This window comes from Thalassophryne amazonica, chromosome 4 (assembly GCF_902500255.1).
Source record: "Thalassophryne amazonica chromosome 4, fThaAma1.1, whole genome shotgun sequence".
Classification (NCBI taxonomy): Eukaryota; Metazoa; Chordata; class Actinopteri; order Batrachoidiformes; family Batrachoididae; genus Thalassophryne; species Thalassophryne amazonica.
In genome coordinates, this window is record NC_047106.1 from 1,186,974 (window position 1) to 1,209,408 (window position 22,435).

Below are 22,435 nucleotides of genomic sequence, written 5' to 3' on the forward strand. Positions count from 1 at the left end.
TGTTTCTAAATCTGTTTGAGACTTTACACCATGTGCAGTGTTACTGATGATTGTATTTTATTTGTCACCAATGTTCTCATGTTGATGTTAAGCTGTCCACTGTGACATGTGCTGCTGCCTTTCTTGGCCAGGTCATCCATATAAAAGAGGTTTTGATCTCAGTGACTTTTTAACTGACAGGACACAGAAAGCGAGAGTGAATGGAACTGTTTCAGATCAGGTTACAGCCTCCACTGGTTCCCCACAAAGGAGTGGCTTCAGGACGATTCTGAATGTCCTTGAGTGACCCAGCCAGAGTCCAGACCGGAATCCGACTGAACATCTCTGGAGAGATCTGAAAATGTCTGTGCACCGACGCTCCACATCCAACCTGATGGAGCTTGAGAGGTGCTGCAAAGAGGAATGGACCAAACTAGCCAAAGATAGGTGCACCAAGCTTGTGGCATCATAGTCAAGAAGACTTGAGGCTGGAATTGCTGCCAAAGGGGCATCAACAAAGTACTGAGCAAAGGCTGTGAATACTTATGTACGCGTGATTTATTAGGTTATCTTATTTTTAATAAATATGCAAAAAAATGAAAAACTGTTTTCCATGTTGTCATTATGGGGTGTGAGTAGAATTTTGAGGAAGCATTGATTTACTCCATTTTGGAATAAGGTTGTAGCAGGGCCAAGTGGTTAGTGTGTTTGGTTTCAGTGTGGGAGGTTTCTGGTTCAACCCCCGCCCCGTCACATGTCTCCCTGTAATGTGGAGTTGTGTCAGGAAGGTCATCCGGTGTAAAACCTGTGCCAAATCAACATGGAGATCCACCTTGGATCTGCTGTGGCGATCCCGAGTGAAAATGAAGGACTTAGTTTTTGGAATAAGGCTGTAACATAAATTGTGGAAAAAGTGAAGCCCTGTGAAAAGTTTCTGGATGCTCTGTACCTTAAGACCTGAAGTTTATTTTTGGATTAAATTCATGCCACAAACTGTTATTGTAGTTCTGGAAGTTTATATATTTTATTTTTGTTATTTGGGAACCTTTAACATTCAGTGTTGAGGGGAGGTGATGGTCTAGTGGTTAAGAGTTGGGCTTGACACCAGAGGATCCTCGGTTCAAATTCCAGCCTGACCAGAAAATCACTAAGGGCCCTTGGGCAAGGTACATAATCCCCTAGTTGCTCCCGGTGTGTAGTGAGCGCCTTGTGTTGCAGCAGCCTGACATCGGGGTGAATGTGAGGCATTATTTGTAAAGTGCTTTGAGCGTCTGATGCAGATGGAAAATCGCGATATAAATGCAGTCTATTTACTATTTATGTTGGTAAGGTTAGACCTTACTTTTGTGAAGGGCTTGAGGCAACTTTGTTATTTGGTGCAATATAAATTACATAAATTAAATATTTCTGTCCTACATTTTTGTTAAGCGTCAGATGTAGAACTGTCAGAAAAGCACGAATGAGAAGGGTACCATTCTAGTGTCTGTCCTGACCCTTTGGGGCCAAAAGCTTCAGTCTGAGCTGCTTTTATTTAATTTTTTGTTTGTTTTTGTTTTTTTATGTCCAGGGCTGAAAGTATTGTTCGAGAGTTGGAGCTGTTGGGTCGAGTGACCTCTCTAGATCTGAACCACGACCGCACTGAGCTGCTGACCTGCTCCAGGGATGACACGGTCAAAATCATCGACCTGCGCACCAACGCCATCAGGCACAACTTCAGGTTCAGTACGCGGCAGGAGAACGCTGTTTGAAAAGAATCTGTTTTGCACCAGTCGCAAAAAAACTAATGCTGACCGTTCAGAGAGAACAGACTGTGGGACAGTGAGTCCACAAACTCCTGGTTGTCCTGAGCTGCTGCTCATCATCAGTGAGTTTTGAATTGATTGTTTATAGGGATTCAATCTGCTGCAGTCATTGATATTTAAAATAATAACTAGCCTGCAGCATTTATTTTGTGTAATTTTACTGTGTGTGTGTTTTCCATCGCCACGATAGATTTCTGTAAATTCGGCTGCTAAAAGGCCACATATGAGAGATCTGATGAGAATTTAAAAAAAGATGGGGAGGGTTATTGGACCGTTGATTATGAAAATTCAAGTGGCCAGTCAGTTTTTTCAAAAGAGTAATGTCTAAGGAGAATTTGTGCCATATTTGGTGCTTGTATCACCATTTGCACGATTGTTTCAGTTATCTGCTGCACTATCACCAGTGACCATCTGGATGATCCAGAGGAGCCATGGGAGAAGGTCATGTGGTCAGATGAGACCAGAATAGAGCTTTTTGGAATCAATTCCACTTACCATGTTTAGAGGATGAGAACAACCCCAAGAAAACCATCCCAACTGTGAAGCATGGGGGTGGAAACAAACAACCTCCTTCCCTCAGTAAGAGCATTGAAGATGGGTCAATGATGGCTGGGTCTTCCAGCATGACAATGACCCCAAACACACAGCCAGGGCAACTAAGGAGGGGCTCTGTAAGAAGCATTTCAAGGTCCTGGAGTGGCCTGGCCAGTCTCCAGACCTGAACTCAATAGAAAATCTTTGGAGGGAGCTGAAACTCCAAATCTGAAAGATCTGGAGAAGATCTGTATGGAGGAGTGGAACAAAATCCCTGCTGCAGTGTGTGAAAACCTGGTGAAAAACTACAGGAAACGTTTGACCTCTGTAATTGCAAACAAAGTCTACTGTACCAAATATTAAGGTCTGTTTTTCTATTGGATCAAATACTTATTTCATGCAATAAAATGCAAATTATTTAAAAATCATACAATGTGATTTTCTGGATTTTGGGGGGGGAGTTCTCTGTCACAGTTGAAGTGTACCTACGATAAAAATTACAGACCTCTACATTATTTAGAGGTGGGAAAAGTTGCAAAATGGACAGTGGATCAAATACTTTTTTGTCTCACGGTGTAGCTTGATTAGCAGAATTAGAGACAAATGAGTTTGCCACTTTTTTTGGGACACCCTCTATATATGAGAAAATGGGTCATTTTTATTTTTTCTTTTTGCCAGTGATTTCATTTTTTGTTACCTTATTCTAAATATGAAGGGAAAATCAACCTTATCAAATATTCTGCTCATCCTTTGTTGACCAGGAAACAGAAACGGCTCGTATTTATGAATTAAGCTTCTGTATTTTCAAAGATTCCTGTTGATTGTTTTAATATCTGCTCTTTGTGTGTTCAGTGCTCAGGGTTTCAAGTGTGGTGCAGACTGGACCCGAGTCACCTTCAGGTTAGTTCCAGCTTCTGTCTTCTTTCCATGATATATCACAGGGATCAGTCCCTGGATCCCTTGAGTCCTGTGGCCGCGGTGTCGCCTGGTGTGGCGTCGGGCCGTGTGAGGCGGGTTTTGTTCACTGCAGCTGATGTTATTTTCGGTTTGTTTCCAGTCCTGATGGCAGGTACGTGGCCGGTGGATCAGCTGACGGGATTCTGTACATCTGGAATGTCCTGACAGGGAAAGTGGAGAACACTTTGGACAAAAACCACAAGTAAGTACCAGACTAGACTCAGAACCTCAATGAGACTGTGGATTTGTCTAAATCCTAAATGGATTGCTTTTCCTGTCCTTGGTATTGGAGACCTCCTGACTCTGATCCAGGTCCTGGTGCTTTGCTGTCTCTCTAGGAGATGCCGCGCTCGGCCTGTTTGTCTCTAAAGTGCAGTGAGGGGACAGATGAACCATGTTGTCGGTCATCTATCATTTGTAAACACAGGAATTCAAAGTCAGTAAAAGCCAGCGTTGTGACGTAATGAGGACAAAGTGATCATGGCCTGCTTCTGGTCCGACTTGGACATGAAGCATGAAGCAGTCTGGACGTTTTTGTGTCATTTTTCAGCTTAGTTCAAAAATCTGACCTAAACCATGTTTGTAGACAGTCCCGAAGAAAGTAAGCATGAGGATTCTTTTAGTACAAATCATCACTTTTACAGCCAGTTTTTTTAACTTTGTTTCCATCAGTCATACAGAAGTACAGTGTGGTCCTATGTGGTAAATCTGTCTGAGGGAGGCAGTTCTTAAGATGCTGCAAGAAGGAGACGAGTGAGGGAAGACACCCGGACGACTCTGACAGACGAGTGAGGGAAGACACCCGGACAGCCAGCTTGATTACAGATGTCTAGTTCTTTTTATTATTCAGAGAAGGTGTCTAAATTAACCATAGAAAATGTCCATAGTCCAGCTCGTCCAAAAAGGCAAACAATAAAATTTAATTTTGTTACATTTGCAATAACCCAAAATCTCAACATATCATATTATAAATGCAAACCTCCCATTGTCTTCATAAATCTTATTGAATTGTTTGGTAAAGATTGAAACCTTTTCTGAAGTCAGTTTGTAAAATGTGAGGTTCTGAATATTGCCCACATGGGTCTTAGTGGGTCCTGGTGTTGGTCGGGGAGGTAACCAGTGATAGACTGGAGTCTCATCCACGAGCCATAGATGGCAGTAACGGGCCTGGTGCCTTGATAAGACTGGGTTCTATTTGCTTTAGGAAAATTTTGACCTTGACCTTTAACCCTTTAGAGGTTTGTGTGGTCACTGTGTGAAATGGATCCATCGTATCCTGAGATGAGTAAAACTGTCAAAGAAAATCAAGGTTTTCATGGATAAACAGTGCATCCAAAAAGTATTCACAGAGCTGCACTTTCCCCACATTTTATGTTTCAACCTTTTATCCAAAATGGATGGAATTCATTTTTCCCCTCAAAATTCTACATACAGTCCCCCATAATGACAATGTGTTTTTTTATATATATATATATATATATATATATATATATATATATCAATTTATTTTCATTTATATCGCGCCAAATCACAACAGAGATGCCTCAAGGTGCTTCACACAGGTAAGGTCAAATGCAGTCCATAAGGTCTAACCTTACCAACCCCCAGAGCAGCAGTAGTAGGTAAAACTCCCTCTGAGGAAGTAACCTCAAGCAGACCAGACTCAAAGGGGTGACCCTCTGCTTGGGCTATGATACAAACATAAATTACAGAACAATTCACAAAACGAATATACAGGAAATGCTGTTGGTGCACAAGACAGGACGGTTACAGAAACACACACCACACCCATCTCTGGATGGAGCTGCACCTTAAACAGAGAGAAAAAACAGAATCAGGCATCAGAAAGACAAAAAATACTGTATAATTTGTCAGCATTAAACAAGAAAAACAGAGAAATACTAGGGTGATCATCGGCCACTAGCCCTAAACTTCACTAAAAGACCCAGAATTTAGGTAAAGATGAGGCCGCGGCACACTCCGTTTACTAATTAAATGAATTGAAAGCGTAAAAAGCGTAAAACAAATCTATACCAGTATGCAAGCCATATGAAAGGGAAAATAAGTGTGTCTTAAGTCTGGACTTGAAAGTCTCCACAGAATCTGACTGTTTTATTGAGGCAGGGAGATCATTCCACAGAACAGGGGCACGATAAGAGAAAGCTCTATGACCCGCAGACTTCTTATTCACCTTAGGGACACAAAGTAGTCCTGCACCCTGAGAACATAAAGCCCGGGCCGGTACATAAGGTTTAATTAGGTCAGCTAGGTAGGGAGGTGCTAGTTCATGAATAATTTTATAGGTTAGTAGCAGAACCTTAAAATCTGATCTCACTGGGACAGGAAGCCAGTGAAGAGACGCCAAAATGGGTATAATGTGGTCGAACTTTCTGCTTCGTGTCAAAAGTCTGGCAGCAGCATTTTGGACCAATTGGAGAGTCCTAATGCTGGACTGCGGTAAACCAGAAAATAGAACATTGCAGTAGTCCAGTCTCGAAGAGATAAATGCATGGATCAGGGTCTCAGCATCAGCCATAGACAGAATGGGACGAATCTTCACTATATTTCGCAGGTGGAAGAAAGCAGTCCTAGTAATATCTCTAATGTGGAGGTCAAAGGACACTGTAGGATCAAAAATTACCCCAAGGTTACTCACTTTGTCAGTGTGATGTATGACACACGAGCCTAGGCTAAGCGTTAACTGGTCAAATTGATGCTGATGTCTCACTGGACCAAAACCATCATTTCAGTCTTATCAGAGTTTAAAAGTAGGAAGTTTCTAGACATCCAACTTCTCACTGATGCAAGGCAATCTTCTAAGGATTTTATGTGAATGAGATTACCAGCAGTTATCGGCATATAACTGAGTATCATCAGCATAGCAGTGAAGGGTAATCCCAAAATGCCACAATATGTGCCCAAGGGATGCTATATAAAGGGAGAAAAGCACGGGGCCTAAGACGGACCCCTGTGGAACCCCAAATTCCATGTCATTAAGGTTAGAGGTAGTGTTACTGTACAAAACACAGTGAGAACAACTGGTCAGGTATGACGTCAGCCATGCAAGGGCACTCCCAGTAATCCCAAAGTGATTTTCCAGCCTATCAAGTAGAATATGATGATCCACGGTATCAAACGCAGCACTGAGGTCTAACAGCACCAGAACCGTAGTCGTGTCCGAATCCATTGTAAGCAGAAGATCATTCACCACTTTAGTGAGAGCCGTCTCTGTGGAATGATATTTTCTGAAAGCAGACTGCAGCGGCTCAAAGAGATTATTCTCAGTAAGATAGTCTACGAGCTGCTGTGACACCACTTTTTTCAGAATTTTAGAGCAAAACGATAGATTTGATATCGGCCGATAGTTTTTCAGTACACTAGGGTCAAGATTAGGTTTCTTAAGTAATGGTTTAATCACTGCAGATTTGAAACATTTACACTCAACAAAAATATAAACGCAACACTTTTGGTTTTGCTCCCATTTTGTATGAGATGAACTCAAAGATCTAAAACTTTTTCCACATACACAATATCACCATTTCTCTCAAATATTGTTCACAAACCAGTCTAAATCTGTGATAGTGAGCACTTCTCCTTTGCTGAGATAATCCATCCCACCTCACAGGTGTGCCATATTAAGATGCTGATTAGACACCATGATTAGTGCACAGGTGTGCCTTAGACTGCCCACAATAAAAGGCCACTCTGAAAGGTGCAGTTTTATCACACAGCACAATGCCACAGATGTCGCAACATTTGAGGGAGCGTGCAATTGGCATGCTGACAGCAGGAATGTCAATCAGAGCTGTTGCTCGTGTATTGAATGTTCATTTCTCTACCATAAGCCATCTCCAAAGGCGTTTCAGAGAATTTGGCAGTACATCCAACCAGCCTCAACCGCAGACCACGTGTAACCACACCAGCCCAGGACCTCCACATCCAGCATGTTCACCTCCAAGATCATCTGAGACCAGCCACTCGGACAGCTGCTGGAACAATCGGTTTGCATAACCAAAGAATTTTTGCACAAACTGTCAAACTGTCTCAGGGAAGCTCATCTGCATGCTCGTCGTCCTCATCCGGGTCTTGACCTGACTCCAGTTCGTCGTCGTAACCGACTTGAGTGGGCAAATGCTCACATTCGCTGGCGTTTGGCACGTTGGAGAGGTGTTCTCTTCACGGATGATGCGAAGGAGATGTGTTGCACTGCATGAGGCAAATGGTGGTCACACCAGATACTGACTGGTATCCCCCCCCCCCCCCCCAATAAAACAAAACTGCACCTTTTAGAGTGGCCTTTTATTGTGGGCAGTCTTAGGCACACCTGTGCACTAATCATGGTGTCTAATCAGCATCGTGATATGGCACACCTGTGAGGGGGGATGGATTATCTCAGCAAAGAAGTGCTCACTATCACAGATTTCGACTGGTTTCTGAACAATATTTGAGGGAAATGGTGATATTGTGTATGTAGGAAAAAGTTTTAGATCTTTGAGTTCATCTCATACAAAATGTGAGCAAAACCAAAAGTGTTGCGTTTATATTTTTGTTGAGTATAGGAACAGATCCAGAAGTTAATGAGAGATTAATCATTTCTAGCACAGTCGGCCCAAGAGTGGACCACACGTCCTTAAACAGTTCTGTTGGTATAGGTTGTGATTTTTGTTGACGTACGAGTTTCGTCAGCACGTCTAGTGAGATACTATCAAATTCTGTAAATCTAGGTAATACCTCAGTAGTGGCGCCCACCTCAATAGCAGGGTGTAGTGGCTGGGTTAAGGCATGCTGGGATATGTTTAACCTAATGTCTTCTATTTTCTTCTCAAAGTAATCCAGGAAATCTTGTGCTGTTAAAGAAGAGCGAACTACAGGTGGTTGTCCAACTGAGGATGAAAGTTATCTGGAGTTTCTGAATCATCCGAATGGTTTCCACCTGGCTGTCGCCGAGTTTCTGGCAAAATTTGATGCGGCACTGCTCCAGTTGTTCCGTCTTTTTCCTTGAAATAAAAATCCGCTGAGCGCACTGCACACGTCCCACAGAAAGGCTGCTTACCAGGAAATGACGCAATCGACAGGCGTGGAAAAAGTTCACGCATGCGCACAAAGGTTCAAGGTTTGCTCATGCAAACACACGTGATTCAAATCCATCAGGTTTTTGCAAAAAAAATAAAAAGGTCCGATACTTTTCTAACAGACCTCGTATGTATTGCTGTTGTCCAGGTGTGACAGTGCAGTGTGCAGAGCTGTTCTAACTGCATCGTCAGTGGATCTATTTGACCGCTAATCTTGAACTAATCTCTCCAAACATTTTGTGAATATTGGCGTAAATGCAACTGGACGATAGTCATTCAAGCAGCTCGCCATTCTTTTCTTGGATACCGGGATGATTGTGGTGGACTTAAAGCATGTAAGGACAACACACTGCAGCAGCCAGAGGTTGAAGATGGTGGTGAACACTCCTTCCAACTGTTCAGCGCAGGCCTTAAGGATGCATTCAGAGACCCTATCTGGCCCTTCTACCTTCCTGATGTGGAGTCTGTTCAAGGCAGCTTTGACCTGGTGTTGATGGAGCTGTATCCAGTGGTCTTCCTCTGGTAGATCTGGCTGCCAGGTGGTCTTTGCATTCTGCTGGTTAAATCGAGCAAAGAACTGGATCAGGGTGTTAGGCAGGGAGCTGTCCGTGGAGTTCGGGGCTGCTCTGCTTATTCTATATCCAGTGAGAGTTTTTGTCCCCTGCCACATGTTCTTGGAGCTGGTGGTGTTAAAATGCTCCTCTATGCGCTCTTTGTGTCTGCGTTTAACTTCTTTGATGCCCTTCCTCAGTCTCTGCTGCACCTCTGTACTCCAGTCCTGATTTCAGTGCAGAGTCATGCTCACTAATCAGAGTTTGCACTTTGTTGAACCAAGGTTTCTGATTATGAACACCTTGACAGAAATACCCCCCGCCAGCGGCTTCGAGCCTTCAGCCCTTGCCAAAAAGTACCAGGTCACTTCCTTTCTGCGTTGAGCACAGGACGCCAAAAAATTAAGCAGGTTTAATTTTTCGGCGGCTGACTTGCTTCCTCCTTTGCGCACCTCGCGCTGTTGTGGCGCCAAGCTGCATCGTCTCGGCACTGAGTTGCTTCCACGTGGCATCGTCATAATGACGCACAGCGCAACTGGGAGCAACCAGGAGCAGCCCTGGTGTGAAAGGGGCTTTACACCTCCACCCCCTCCCCCCACTGGGATGCTCTGATCACAGTCTCGTCTATCTGCTCCCCCAATACACACCCAGGGTGAGAAGAGAGCCAGTGCAGAAAAGGTCAGTGAAACTCTGGACTGAAGAGGCCACTGAGAGGCTGAGGGACTTTTTCAGAACCACAGACTGGTGGAAGATCCGTGCAGCCAAGAAGGTGTATGGAGGGAAGATGGAGGTGCAGCCGGCCCAGAACAACATCAGGGACATGTGGAGAGGCCTCAAGACCGCCTCCGGATTTGGGCAGGGTGCCTGCAGGACTGCAGATGGGGATTCTCGGTTTTCAGAGGAACTAAACAGCTACTTTAACCGTTTTGGCTCCTCCACGCCTGCTCCCGGCCCTGCACGTCTCCAGCAGCCAGCCCTCCAGTCCCTCTGACCCCCCACCTTCTACCCCCTGGTCACCTCCACTGCACCCCGGACCTTGTCCCTCCTCCTCCGTGACTGTATTCAGCACCAGCCCACCTCGGCTCCCCCCTCACTGTAACTCCAACCGAGGTGAGAGGTCAGCTCCTGCGGCTGAAGCAGAGGAAAGCAGCAGGACCTGATGGGATCCCCCCAAGGCTGCTGAGGACCTGTGCAGATGAGCTCTGTGAGGTCCTCAGCCACATCTTCAACATGAGCCTCAGCCTGGGGGTGGTCCCCACTCTGTGGAAGACCTCCTGTGTGTTCCCGGTTCCCAAAACACGGCTCGTCCTGTCTCACCTCTTCACCGTGGTTAGCTACACCCTGGACCCACTGTAGTTCGCCTACAGGCCCAACATCGGGGTAGATGACGCTGTCATCTCCCTACTGCAGCGCGTGCTCACCCACTTGGAGACCGGCGGGAGCGCTGTGAGAGTCATGTTCTTTGATTTCTCCAGTGCTTTCAACACCGTCAGACCGGCACTGCTGTGGGGGAAGCTAGAGGAGGCAGGTGTGGATGGACACCTCGCCGCCTGGACCATCGACTACCTCACTGACCGCCTGCAGTAAGTGCGGCTGCGCAGCTGTCAGTCTGACAGCTGCCGTCCTCTCGCCTTTCTTCTTCACCCTCTACACCTCGGACTTCACCTACAACACAGACAGCTGCCACCTCCAGAAGTTCTCTGATGACTCCGTCATTGTGGGTCGTGTGTCTGAGGTGAACGAGCTGGAGTACCGGTTGGTCATCACAGACTTCATGGACTGGTGTGAGTGTAACCACTTGTGTCTCGACACCAGTAAGATGACGGAGATGGTGATCGACTTCAGGAGGAAACCACCACCTCACCCACCGGTGAACATCCAGGGGGAGGACATAAAGACTGTGGACAGTTTCAGAAACCTGGGTGTTCACCTCAACAGCAAACTGGACTGGACTCACAACACCGACACCCTGTACAAGAAAGGCCAGAGTTGCCTTCACCTCCTGAGGAGACTGAGATCCTTTGGCGTGAGCAGGTCTCTGCTTAAGACCTATGACTCTGGTGGAGCCTCTGCTCTCCTCTATGCTGTCGTCTGTTGGGCCCCGGGCAGCACAGCGCGGGAGAGAAAGAGACTGAACAAGTTGGTCAGGAAATCCAGCTCTGTCCTGGGCTGTCCTCTGGACTCTCTGGAGGAGGTGGCTGAGAGGAGGGTGTTAACCAAGTTCAAATCCATCATGAACAACTCCTCTCACCCTATGCACCGGACTGTAGTGGAACTGACCAGCTCGTTCAGTGACAGACTGAGGCACCCTCAGTGCAAGAAGGAACGATACCGCAGGTCGTTCCTCCCTGCTTCTGTCAGACTGTACAATAACACTGTGAAATAACCACATGCAATAATATGTCCACAAATCACGTGCAATATTAATATGTCCACAAATCATGTGCAATAACAACTCGTTTACAAATCCCTGCACTAATGTCACCTTATCACATCTAAACTCCACTTCACATCTAAACTCCCTGAGCCTGGTTCTGCTGGAGGTTTCTTCCTGTTAAAAGGGAGTTTTTCCTTCCCACTATAGCCAAGTGCTTGCTCACAGGGGGTCGTTTTGACCGTTGGGGTTTTACATAATTATTGTATGGCCTTGCCTTACAATATAAAGCGCCTTGGGGCAACTGTTTGTTGTGATTTGGCGCTATATAAAAAATTGATTGATTGATTGATTGACATATTGTAAGGAAGATGCTCCTATCTCCTTTTCAATCCCATTCATGTTTATAATAGTAGTGTTCAGAATAATAGTAGTGCTATGTGACTAAACCGATTAAACCAGGTTTTGAGTACATTTCTTATTGTTACATGGGAAACAAGGTACCAGTAGATTCAGTAGATTCTCACGAATCCAACAAGCCCAAGCATTCATGATATGCACACTCATAAGGCTATGAAATTGGGCTATTAGTAAAAAAAAAAAAAGTAGAAAAGGGGATGTTCACAATAATAGTAGTGTGGCATTCAGTCAGTGAGTTCATCAATTTTGTGGAACAAACAGGTGTGAATCAGGTGTCCCCTATGTAAGGATGAAGCCAGCACCTATTGAACATGCTTTTCTCTTTGAAAGCCTGAGGAAAATGGGACGTTCAAGACATTGTTCAGAAGAACAGCGTAGTTTGATTAAAAAGTTGATTGGAGAGGGGAAAACTTATACGCAGGTGCAAATAATTATAGGCTGTTCATCTACAATGATCTCCAATGCTTTAAAATGGACAAAAAAAAACAGACGCGTGGAAGAAAACAGAAAACAACCATCAAAATGGACAGAAGAATAACCAGAATGGCAAAGGCTCACCCATTGATCAGCTCCAGGATGATCAAAGACGGTCTGGAGTTACCTGTAAGTGCTGTGACAGTTAGAAGACGCCTGTGTGAAGCTAATTTATTTGCAAGAATCCCCTGCAAAGTCCCTCTGTTAAATAAGACATGTGCAGAAGAGGTTACAATTTGCCAAGGAACTCTGAATTCAAGCCACGGTTCACAGTGAAGACAGTGAAGCATGGTGGTGCAAGCATCATGATATGGGCATGTTTCTCCTACTATGGTGTTGGGCCTATATATCGCATACCAGGTATCATGGATCAGTTTGGATATGTCAAAATACTTGAAGAGGTCATACTTGAAATGGGTGTTTCATCAAGACAATGACCCCAAGCACCCTAGTAAACGGGCAAAATCTTGGTTCCAAACCAACAAAATTAATGCCTCGCAGATGTGAAGAAATCATGAAAAACTGTGGTTATACAACTAAATACTAGTTTAGTAATTCACAGGATTGCTAAAAAAAAAGCAGTTTGAACATAATAGTTTTGAGTTTGTAGCGTCAACAGCAGATGCTGCTATTATTGTGAACACCCCCTTTTCTACTTTTTTTATTAATAGTCCAATTTCATAGCCTTAAGAGTGTGCATATCATGAATGCTTAGTCTTGTTGGATTTGTGAGAATCTCCTGAATCTACTGGTAACTTGTTTCCCATGTAACAATAAGAAATATACTCAACCTGGATTAATCTTTTTAGTCACATAGCACTACTATTATTCTGAACACTCCCTGTGTGTGTGTGTATATATATATATATATAATAATTTATTTTTTTATTTATTTTTTTGTTCTTTTTTCATAAAATATGATCAAGGGACAAAAGTGGTCTAAGTGGTCTAAAGTGGTCTTCTTAGACCACTTTTGTCCCTTGATCATATTTTATGAAAAAAGAAAAAAGAGGAAATTTCACACTTTTATAGTTATCTTTACAATGGGGCACAGTCATAAAAGACAGAGCTGTACCCCTCCCATCTAAGGTAGAGACGGCTCTGAATCTCCTGTGATCCACCACAGTGCGAGCCCTGCAGGAGTTCTTGGGGATGGTGAACTTTAACCACTTCATCCCCAAAGCTGCTACAGTCATGCACCCCTTATGGGTGATTCTTAGACTACGGGCACTTATGTCCTTTGATCATATTGTATGAAAAACAGAAAAAAGGGGAAATTTCACACTTTTATAGTTATCTTTACAATGAAAGTGTGTTAAGAAATTTGTTCTAGTAGTCTATGATGACTTTTTCACCTTTTATCAGCATCATTATAAGCAAATATTGCCGTTTTGTGCTTGTCCCACACCGACTTTTGATCTTCAATGATAAAAATGAATGGTAAAGAAATGTTTTTTCTAATGTTTTAAAATATCTCTGAATAAAATATCAGTAAAATAATCAAAACATAATTGGGGTATTCAATGTCATACAACTGTGATTTTTTTTTTTTTTTTTTAAACGAAATGTAGTTGTCCCACACTATTGCCGTAATTTCCACCACAACAATAATGTCCCTTTAAAAAGTTTGTATGAAAGATTGTGTGGGTAGTTTCTATGGAGATAAACAGTAACATCAGAGCACATGTATATAGCGCCAAATCACAACAAACAGTTGCCCCAATGCGCTTTATATTGTAAGGCAATGGTGTGGTGGAAATTACATTTACAAGGCCAATAGTGCCCGTAGTTAAAGAATCACCCATATATACACACATACATATTCTATTTCTACCTCATTTCTTATGTCTTGTACTGTTCCAAGTATTATTATTATTATTGCTTATCCTTGCACACGCTGTTTGATGAACATTTTCCTCTACTTGCACCCACCTTGTCTGTTTTTAAGAGCTGACATAACATGTGAATTTCTCCTCTGTGAGATCAATAAAGTTTATCTTTAAATCTGTCATTTTGCTCTAAAATTCTGGAAAAAGTGGTGTCACAGCAGCTCGTGGACTATCTTACTGAGAATAATCTCTTTGAGCCACTGCAGTCTGCTTTTAGAAAATATCATTCCACAGAGACGGCTCTCACTAAAGTGGTGAATGATCTTCTGCTTACAATGGATTCAGACACCACTACGGTTGTGTTGCTGTTAGATCTCAGTGCTGCATTTGATAAAGTAGATCATCATATTCTACTTGATAGGCTGGAAAATCATTTTGGGATTACTGGGAGTGCCCTTGCATGGTTGACATCATACCAGTCGACCACATTACACCCATTTTGGCGTCTCTTCTCTGGCTTCCTGTCCCAGTGAGATCAGATTTTAAGGTTCTGCTACTAACCTATAAAATTGTTCACGGACTGGCACCTCCCTACCTAGCTTTCATTTCATTTATTTTCATTTCATTTATTTAGCACAATGAAAATCACAATTAGAGAGAGAATAAAAAATGTACACACACACATATATGTGTGTACATTTTTTATTCTCCTTTATTCCCCTCCTTATTGCCCTGGCTGTGTGTTTGGGGTCATTGTCATGCTGGAAGACCCAGCCATGACCCATCTTCAATGCTCTTACTGAGAGAAGGAGGTTGTTTGCCAAAATCTTGCAATACATGACCCCATCCACCCTCCCTTCAATACGGTGCAGTCGTCCTGTCCCCTTTGCAGAAGAGCAAAATCAAATCAAATCAATTTTATTTATATAGCGCCAAATCACAACAAACAGTTGCCCCAAGGCACTTTATATTGTAAGGCAAAAGCCATACAATAATTACAGAAAAACCCCAACGGTCAAAATGACCCCTGTGAGCAAGCACTTGGCGACAGTGGGAAGGAAAAACTCCCTTTTAACAGGAAGAAACCTCCAGCAGAACCAGGCTCAGGGAGGGGCAGTCTTCTGCTGGGACTGGTTGGGGCTGAGGGAGAGAACCAGGAAAAAGACATGCTGTGGAGGGGAGCAGAGATCACCAGCAACCCCAGAGTATGATGTTTCCACCCCCATGCTTCACGGTTGGGATGGTTTTCTTGGGGTTGTTCTCATCCTCTAAACATGGTAAGTGGAGTTGATTCCAAAAAGCGCTATTCTGGTCTCATCTGACCACATGACCTTCTCCCATGCCTCCTCTGGATCATCCAGATGGTCACTGGTGAACTTCAGACGGGCCTGGACATGTGCTGGCTTGAGCAGGGGGACCTTGCTGCCCTGCAGGATTTTAAACCATGACAGCATCATGTGTTACTAATGTAATCTTTGTGACTGTGGTCCCAGCTCTCTTCAGGTCATTGACCAGGTCCTCCTGTGTAGTTCTGAGCTTTCTCAGAATCATGCTTACCCCACAAAGTGAGATCTTGCATGGAATCCCAGACCGAGGGAGATTGACAGTCATCTTGTGTTTCTTCCACTTTCTAATAAATAATCATAACAGTTGTTGTCTTCTACCAAGCTGCTTGCCTGTTGTCCTGTAGTCCATCCCAGCCTTGTGTAGGTCTACAGTTTTGTCCCTGGTGTCCTTAGACAGCTCTTTGGTCTATGGTGGACAGGTTGGTGTGTGATTGATTGTGTGTGAGAACAGGTGTCTTTTATACAGGTAACGAGTTCAAACAGGTGCAATTAATACAGGTAAAGAGTGCAGAATAAGAGGGCTTCTTAAAGAAAAAATAACAGGTCTGTGAGAGACAGAATTCTTGCTGGTTGGTAGGTGTTCAAATACTTATTTGCAGCAGAAACATACAAATAAATTATTAAAAAATCATACATTGTGATTTCTGGATTTTTTTTTTTTTATTTTAGATTATGTCTCTCACAGTGGACATGCACCTACGATGAAAATTTCAGACCCCTCCATGATTTCTAAGTGGGAGAACTTGCAAAACTGCAGGGTGTTCAAATACTTATTTTCCTCACTGTATATATGTATGTGTATATATATGTGTGTGTGTGTGTGTATAAACATGAAATTCTAATAATAAAAAGAAAGAGAAAAAATACAATATGAACATACTGTACAGGGGAGAGGTAGACACCAAAGAGGCTTATCAAATACCCACTCCCAAACAAAAAAAACTAAAATATCACAATAAACAAAAGAATTGTATCTATTCATAAAGTATAAAATGTCTGAATCAGTTAAAACCAGGTAATATATTAACATTATGAATACTCACACAGGAGCTCTGCTTTTAATCCACTTTTATATCTGTATAAGGTGATGGTGGATTTAGAAGATGCAGGGCTGTGAAAACTCCGCGGCTTTTCCTCATGGGGCGGGGGGTGGGGTGTTAGTGATGTACTCTTTAATCGTGAACATCACTGAGTTTTTAAAATGCTTATCGCAACGCGTTCTCTTTTTTTACGACATTGTGTAAGTTTTATAAGTCCGCGGACACTGATCTGTGTGTTAGATACAAATCAGTTTCCTCTTATCCGCGGAGTTTCGCCGAGGAAAAATGCCACTCAAAGCGTACCTGTTACGACAGTTGTCGTAAAGCGGGACTGGTTGGTTGCTGTGGCGACGCTGTGTGGCTCCTGTGACGCTTAAGCTAAACTTAGCATGTGGACATCCCAAACTTTTAGAGCTTTCAAGTTTTTAAAAGATTTGTGCAGCATGTCTGTGTCACGGAGCGACGTCGCACAGAGAGAAGATGGTGAGAAAGACTGTTTGAAAAAGTCTTACAAGGACAAGAATCCGTGGAATTGTCGCTGGCTTCATGAACACACCTGAAAGATAAAAGAAACCGGGAAAGTGAACTTTGCCCTCTCAGGAAACACGGTAAGAACTTTTATCTGGAAAATAAACATTCTGCTGTTCAAACAGGATTTTACACAAGAATATGTGACTTTTTACTATAAGGTATGTTATTAATATTTTAGCCTGATTTTCCAAATATTCTACAATCTTTAGCTGTGGTTTTTGACATGGTTTAACAGTCTTTTCAGTCTTCATGAATTTCATGTAGTTTAATTGTTCTGAGTTAATGCATAATTTGGTTTACAATTAAAAGGAAAATCATATCAGGTCCTACTTCCACGTCATATTCTGTTATTTCAACATCATCATTGACAGATCAAATAAAAGGTTGAATCTAGGATCATTTAAATATACACTAATTTTGAGATTTGTTCTTCCAGTATCATTAGATAAAAATTTAATTCTGGGACCCCACAGGGCACTAGACCCCAGCTCCTGGACGCTGCACCCCCCACCCCCCGGACCCCCTGCAAATTTTCCTCAGATTTCACAATTTATTTCACAGCCCTGAAATGTACTGTATTATTCCAAGATTTACACCATGATATCTAATGTGATGCTGATAACGAGTCGTTCTATGCAAAAATAAATGCAAATATGATGTCTGCCTTGTCGGATAATTATGAATTTGATGGTTATGCACAAAATTTTTGATTTAAAAAAACAAAAAGTGACAATAGCATGAGGCGCTCTGAAGACAAATATACAGGTCAGGAAACTATTTATATGATAGATATTTAAGAGCTGCAATTTAAAAACAAAAAACAAAGGTGCACTTGGAGCGCTAGGTTTCAAAAAAGTTGCTATTCGAACAATTTTTTTCTGTAAAAAAAAAAGTTTATATAGTTTGCAAAGGTGCTTTTCCATACAATATTGCAGTAAGTTAAAAAAGGATAAACTAAACTGTAATATAATGTTAAGACATTTGTAATGTACTAAATATCTTTTTTTTTGCATACGATTCCTATTGACTTATTTTTTTACAAACATGTTCAATATGTTCTTTCCAGCACAATTTGTCATCCATCCATACACCCAAAAACATGTAGAAGAGGCCCTTGATATTTCTTTGTTGTCTGTGTAAATTTTAATTTGATCATGAGTACTTTTTTTATTGCCAGACAATAACATAAATTAGGCTTTTTTATATTTAACGATAATTTATTAACTTTGAACTACATTGAGTAATTCAAGAGATCATTATTTAGACTTTTAACCAAACCATCTATATCTTTGCTGGAAATAAAAAGGTTAGTGTCATCAGCAAACAACAATGGGAATGCTGCAATAGAAACAAATGCAAAATTGTTGATATATTTTATAAATAAAAGCGGTCCCAAAATCGAACCTTGAGGAACTCCACAGTCTATAGAATTAATTTCAGATTCCAAATTCAGAAGAACATACTGTTTTCTCTCTAATAAATAATTACTAAGCCATTTATGGACAGTTGCTTTAAATACATATTTATATAACTTAGAAAGCAAAATTTCATGATTTACTTTATCAGACGCTTTTGAAAGGTCTAAAAACACACCAAATTCACTGTTGTCTAAAGCTGCATGAATTCTATCCATCAGTTCACTCAGGTTCAGTTCATCCAAAATCCATATTGATAGTTATATAAAATCCTATTCTTAAGCAAATGAACATTTAATCTTTTATAAACAAGTTTCTCCAAAATCTTTGAAAAACATGGCAAAACTGAAATAGGATGATAATTTGAAAAAGATGCTGGATCACCTTTTTTAAACAACGGTATGATTTTAGCACTCTTTAAATCAAGGTACAATGCCCGTTTGCAAGGACAATGAAAAGATATGTGTAAGTGGTTCAGAAATTTCATGTATGACGCATTTTACAATAGATGTACTGCTGTAGCTGACCTAATTAAGCCTTACGTACCGGCCCGGGTTCTGCGTTCTCAGGGTGCAGGACTACTTTGTGTCCCTAAGGTGAATAAGAAGTCTGCAGGTCACAGAGCTTTCTCTTATCGTGCCCCTGTTCTGTGAATGATCTCCCTGCATCAATTAAACGGTCAGATTCTGTGGAGACTTTCAAGTCCAGTCTTAAGACGCACTTATTTTCCCTTTCGTGTGGCAGCATACTGGTACAGTTTTGTTTTACGCCTTTTACTCTTTTAAATCATTTTATTAGTAAACAAAGCGTGTCGCAGCCTCAACTTTATCTAAAGTCTGGGTCTTTTAGTGAAGCTTAGGGCTAGTGGCCGGCGATCACCTTAGTGTTTCTTCTGTTTTTCTTGTTGATTAATGCTGACAAATTATACTGTATTTCTTGTCTTTCTGATGCCTGATTGTTTTTTTCTCTCTAAGGTGCAGCTCCATCCAGAGATAGGAGTTGTATTTGTGCTGGAGACCCTCCCGTCCTGTGCACCAACAGCATTTCCTGTATATTTGTTTAGTGACTTGTTCTGTAATTTGTCTGTAACATGGCCCAAACAGAGGGTCACCCCTATGAGTCTGGTCTGCTTGAGGTTTCTTCCTCAGAGAGAGTTTTTCCTTACCACTGTTACTCTGGGGGTTGGTAATGTTAGACCTTACTTGTGTGAAGTACCTTGAGGCAACTCTGTTGTGATTTGGTGCTATATAAATGAAATTGAATTGAAAATTTTCCAATTTGGTGTTCTTTGAGCATTCAGCAACTTTCCCAGTCTTTTGTTGCCCCGTCCCAGCTTTTTTGAAACGTGTTGCAGGCACCCATTTCAAAACGAGCAAATATTTGCACAAAAACAAAGTTTTTCAGTTTGAACATTAAATATCTTGTCTTTCTGGTGTATTCAGTTGAATATAGGTTGAAGAGGATTTGCAAATCATTGTGTTCTGTTTTTATTTACATTTTACACAATGTCCTAACTTCACTGGAACTGGGGTTGTACAAAATTAATTTGATTTCTTTTTTGATGTTGTCATTATGGGGTATTGTGTGTAGAATTATGAGTGTAAAAAAAATTTCATCCATTTTGGAATAAGGCTGTAACATAAAATGTGGGGGAAAAAGTGTATCGCTGTGAATATTTTGTGGGTGCACTTAAGACCTCAGCATGGCTCAAGGTGTTCAGGTCATCCTTGGTTCTCCTGATTGGTTCCTGTCAGTGTTGTGATGTGTCTGCTGAGCTGTCAGGATTTTGACTGTTGCTTGTTGTCATTGTTTTCAGCTCTGCCATTAACTCAGTGTCCTGGTCGCCTTCTGGAGCGTTCGTCGTCAGCGTGGAGAAGGGCAGCAAAGCCATCCTGTGGTCTGATATGTGACTGGTGGAGCCGTGTTATCTCCGGGGGGTGGAGCCAAGTGTCAGACCAATCTCCTGTGGGCGGAGCCGGCCTGCAGCAGCAGCACGCTATGTGGACTCATTCAGAGCGCGTTCTGCCTTCTTGTTTTTCTGGATTCCAGCTTATGTGCTTTTAACCTTTTGGAACATTCTGTCATTTCATTTAGTTTTAATCCAGGCCGCGCCTCCTCCAACCTGCAGTTCACTGAGCAGGGCAAAGTTCAGCCAACAGCGGTGTGTTTAAAAAAAAAACAAAAAAAAAAAACAAAAAGACTTCTGATGACTATCAAAAAAAAATATTCATGTTGGTATTTATGCCGCAGTGTGACGACATTGTGTTTCTGCCTCTTTTTTTTTCCCCTTTCTTTTCGATTAAACAGCCACAGTGGAGCAAACTTTCTCATGTTTGTGACAACAAATAATCCTTTCAACATTTACTCATTCATCCAGAACATTTTCAGACCTGTGAGGCAGCAGAAGATACTCGGTTGCAACTGGGAAAGAAGAAATACAGACCACCAAGACAGGTGCCATCAGGTGATAATAAGCAGAGCAGGAATTCATTTACCTTCTTGGGGAGGGTGGTTGGTTATCGTACCTGGAGACACATCTGGAAGTGAGGACGAGGGGTCAGCCCCGACTTGTAGTACCACCCGGTCAGGGCGTAGTTGGTGGGACAATGTTGTCAGGAGCACCAAACGAAAAAAAGGCTCCAAAACAAGAGCACACCAGCTGCTGATGATGGTGAAAAGAGAATGTGTGGGTGGGGCCACTGTGGAATACAGGTGTTTCAAACTGCAGGACTGCAAACTGCCACCTGTAAAACAGGGAGGCCAGCAGTGGATCATGAAATTTATAGACGTTTGTGGGACAAACACCCACTCTGGGTGGCTGCAGGATGTGTCTGAAAGGGAGTTTAGGGGGTGGAGAGACTCGCAAGCAGGAAGCAGAAACAGTTAACAACAATGATGACACACCGCTACAGGAAGTGAGCAGGGCGTTGTGGAGACCAGTGAGACAGTTATACCCACCCACACTGAATAGCGGAAGTATGACATCATGCACCCTGAAGGAGGGTGAGGATGGAGATGAAGTCAGGTGGGAGGTTCCTTGAGTCCCCATGCATGATGTTCAGAAATGCAATTGAACAAAGCTCCCTGTGAGAGTACTATGGGAAGACATGGTGGGATTATTACACAAAACCGATGAGGACTGGGCTGCGCACATGGTACACCACATAAATATCAAAAGGCACAGAAAGACAGGAGAGGAATTAGCTGAACTACAGCTAAAACACAACTGGAAGAAATTTAACGGAAAAGCAAGGAGGATAAAAGGCAAGCACAAATGGCACAAAAAAAGATATCCGAAGGGGCAGAAACTAGCACCCCTCCTTTCCAGGCTGCTGTCCAGCATTCCCAACATCCCCAGCAGCTCTACAGCGCCCTCCCCAGGGGACATGGCAACAGTATTATCCCAGGATGCGGTGCTCTCAACCATTGGGTTCAGAGCTGCCCATATAATCACATTCCTCTACAGAGAGGATGGGGGTAAGGACGGGATGTGCAGGGGAGCCAATAGAGCAAGGCGGTTTCCATCTCCAAGACAACGGACCAACCCTCAAGGGGGGTAGGACCCATACACTTGGCCATACCAGCAGCCCATTCCACATCAGTCATTCCAGATCCCTCACCCTCCACCAGTCCAACAACAACAGTCAACGGGGTCGGACTGGGCCCCAGCCGGGGGTCGCGCATGTGCCCAACCAATATATGTTGTCATAGGAGAGCCGAGATCCAACTCAGGATGAGGAAGATATATACCCAGAACCAATATTTAGCATGGTAGTAGGAGGTGCAAGCTATGATTTCTTAGAAGATACGGGGGGCCGGCATAGCACAATCGTATCTACTGCCCTCATCCAGTTAAGCCGAGGTGGTTGGCTTTTCGCGACAAACCGAGAAATGTTTTTCATGCCCCCTACAATGCAGATTGGCAGGTGATCATTTTGTGCAGAGTTTCCTCCTCCATCGATCACGCACGATTAATTTATGTGTGAGGGACATTTTGAGCGTTCTGAGGGCAACCCTGTTGTGTAAACCACACTCATTTTCCCTAATGGCCGCATTTTACAATGCCACCACAAGTCAGCACATAAACAGGTGATCCAGGTTGCTCAGCCTG

At 42.7% G+C, this 22,435-nt stretch overlaps 1 protein-coding gene across 5 annotated transcripts in view; it reads left to right on the forward strand.

The window, feature by feature from the left end:
- Positions 1–20,569, forward strand: part of atg16l1 (ATG16 autophagy related 16-like 1 (S. cerevisiae)) — a 164,587-nt gene extending 144,018 nt beyond the window's left edge. For all 5 annotated transcript variants that reach the window (XM_034169002.1, XM_034169003.1, XM_034169004.1 and 2 more), the window contains 4 exons: positions 1,547–1,696; positions 3,168–3,215; positions 3,373–3,474; positions 20,141–20,569. In XM_034169002.1, coding sequence (XP_034024893.1) covers positions 1,547–1,696; positions 3,168–3,215; positions 3,373–3,474; positions 20,141–20,234 — 394 coding nt within the window. In that variant the 3' untranslated portion in view covers positions 20,235–20,569. The remainder of the gene's footprint in view (positions 1–1,546; positions 1,697–3,167; positions 3,216–3,372; positions 3,475–20,140) is intronic.
- Positions 20,570–22,435: the final 1,866 nt, after the last annotated feature.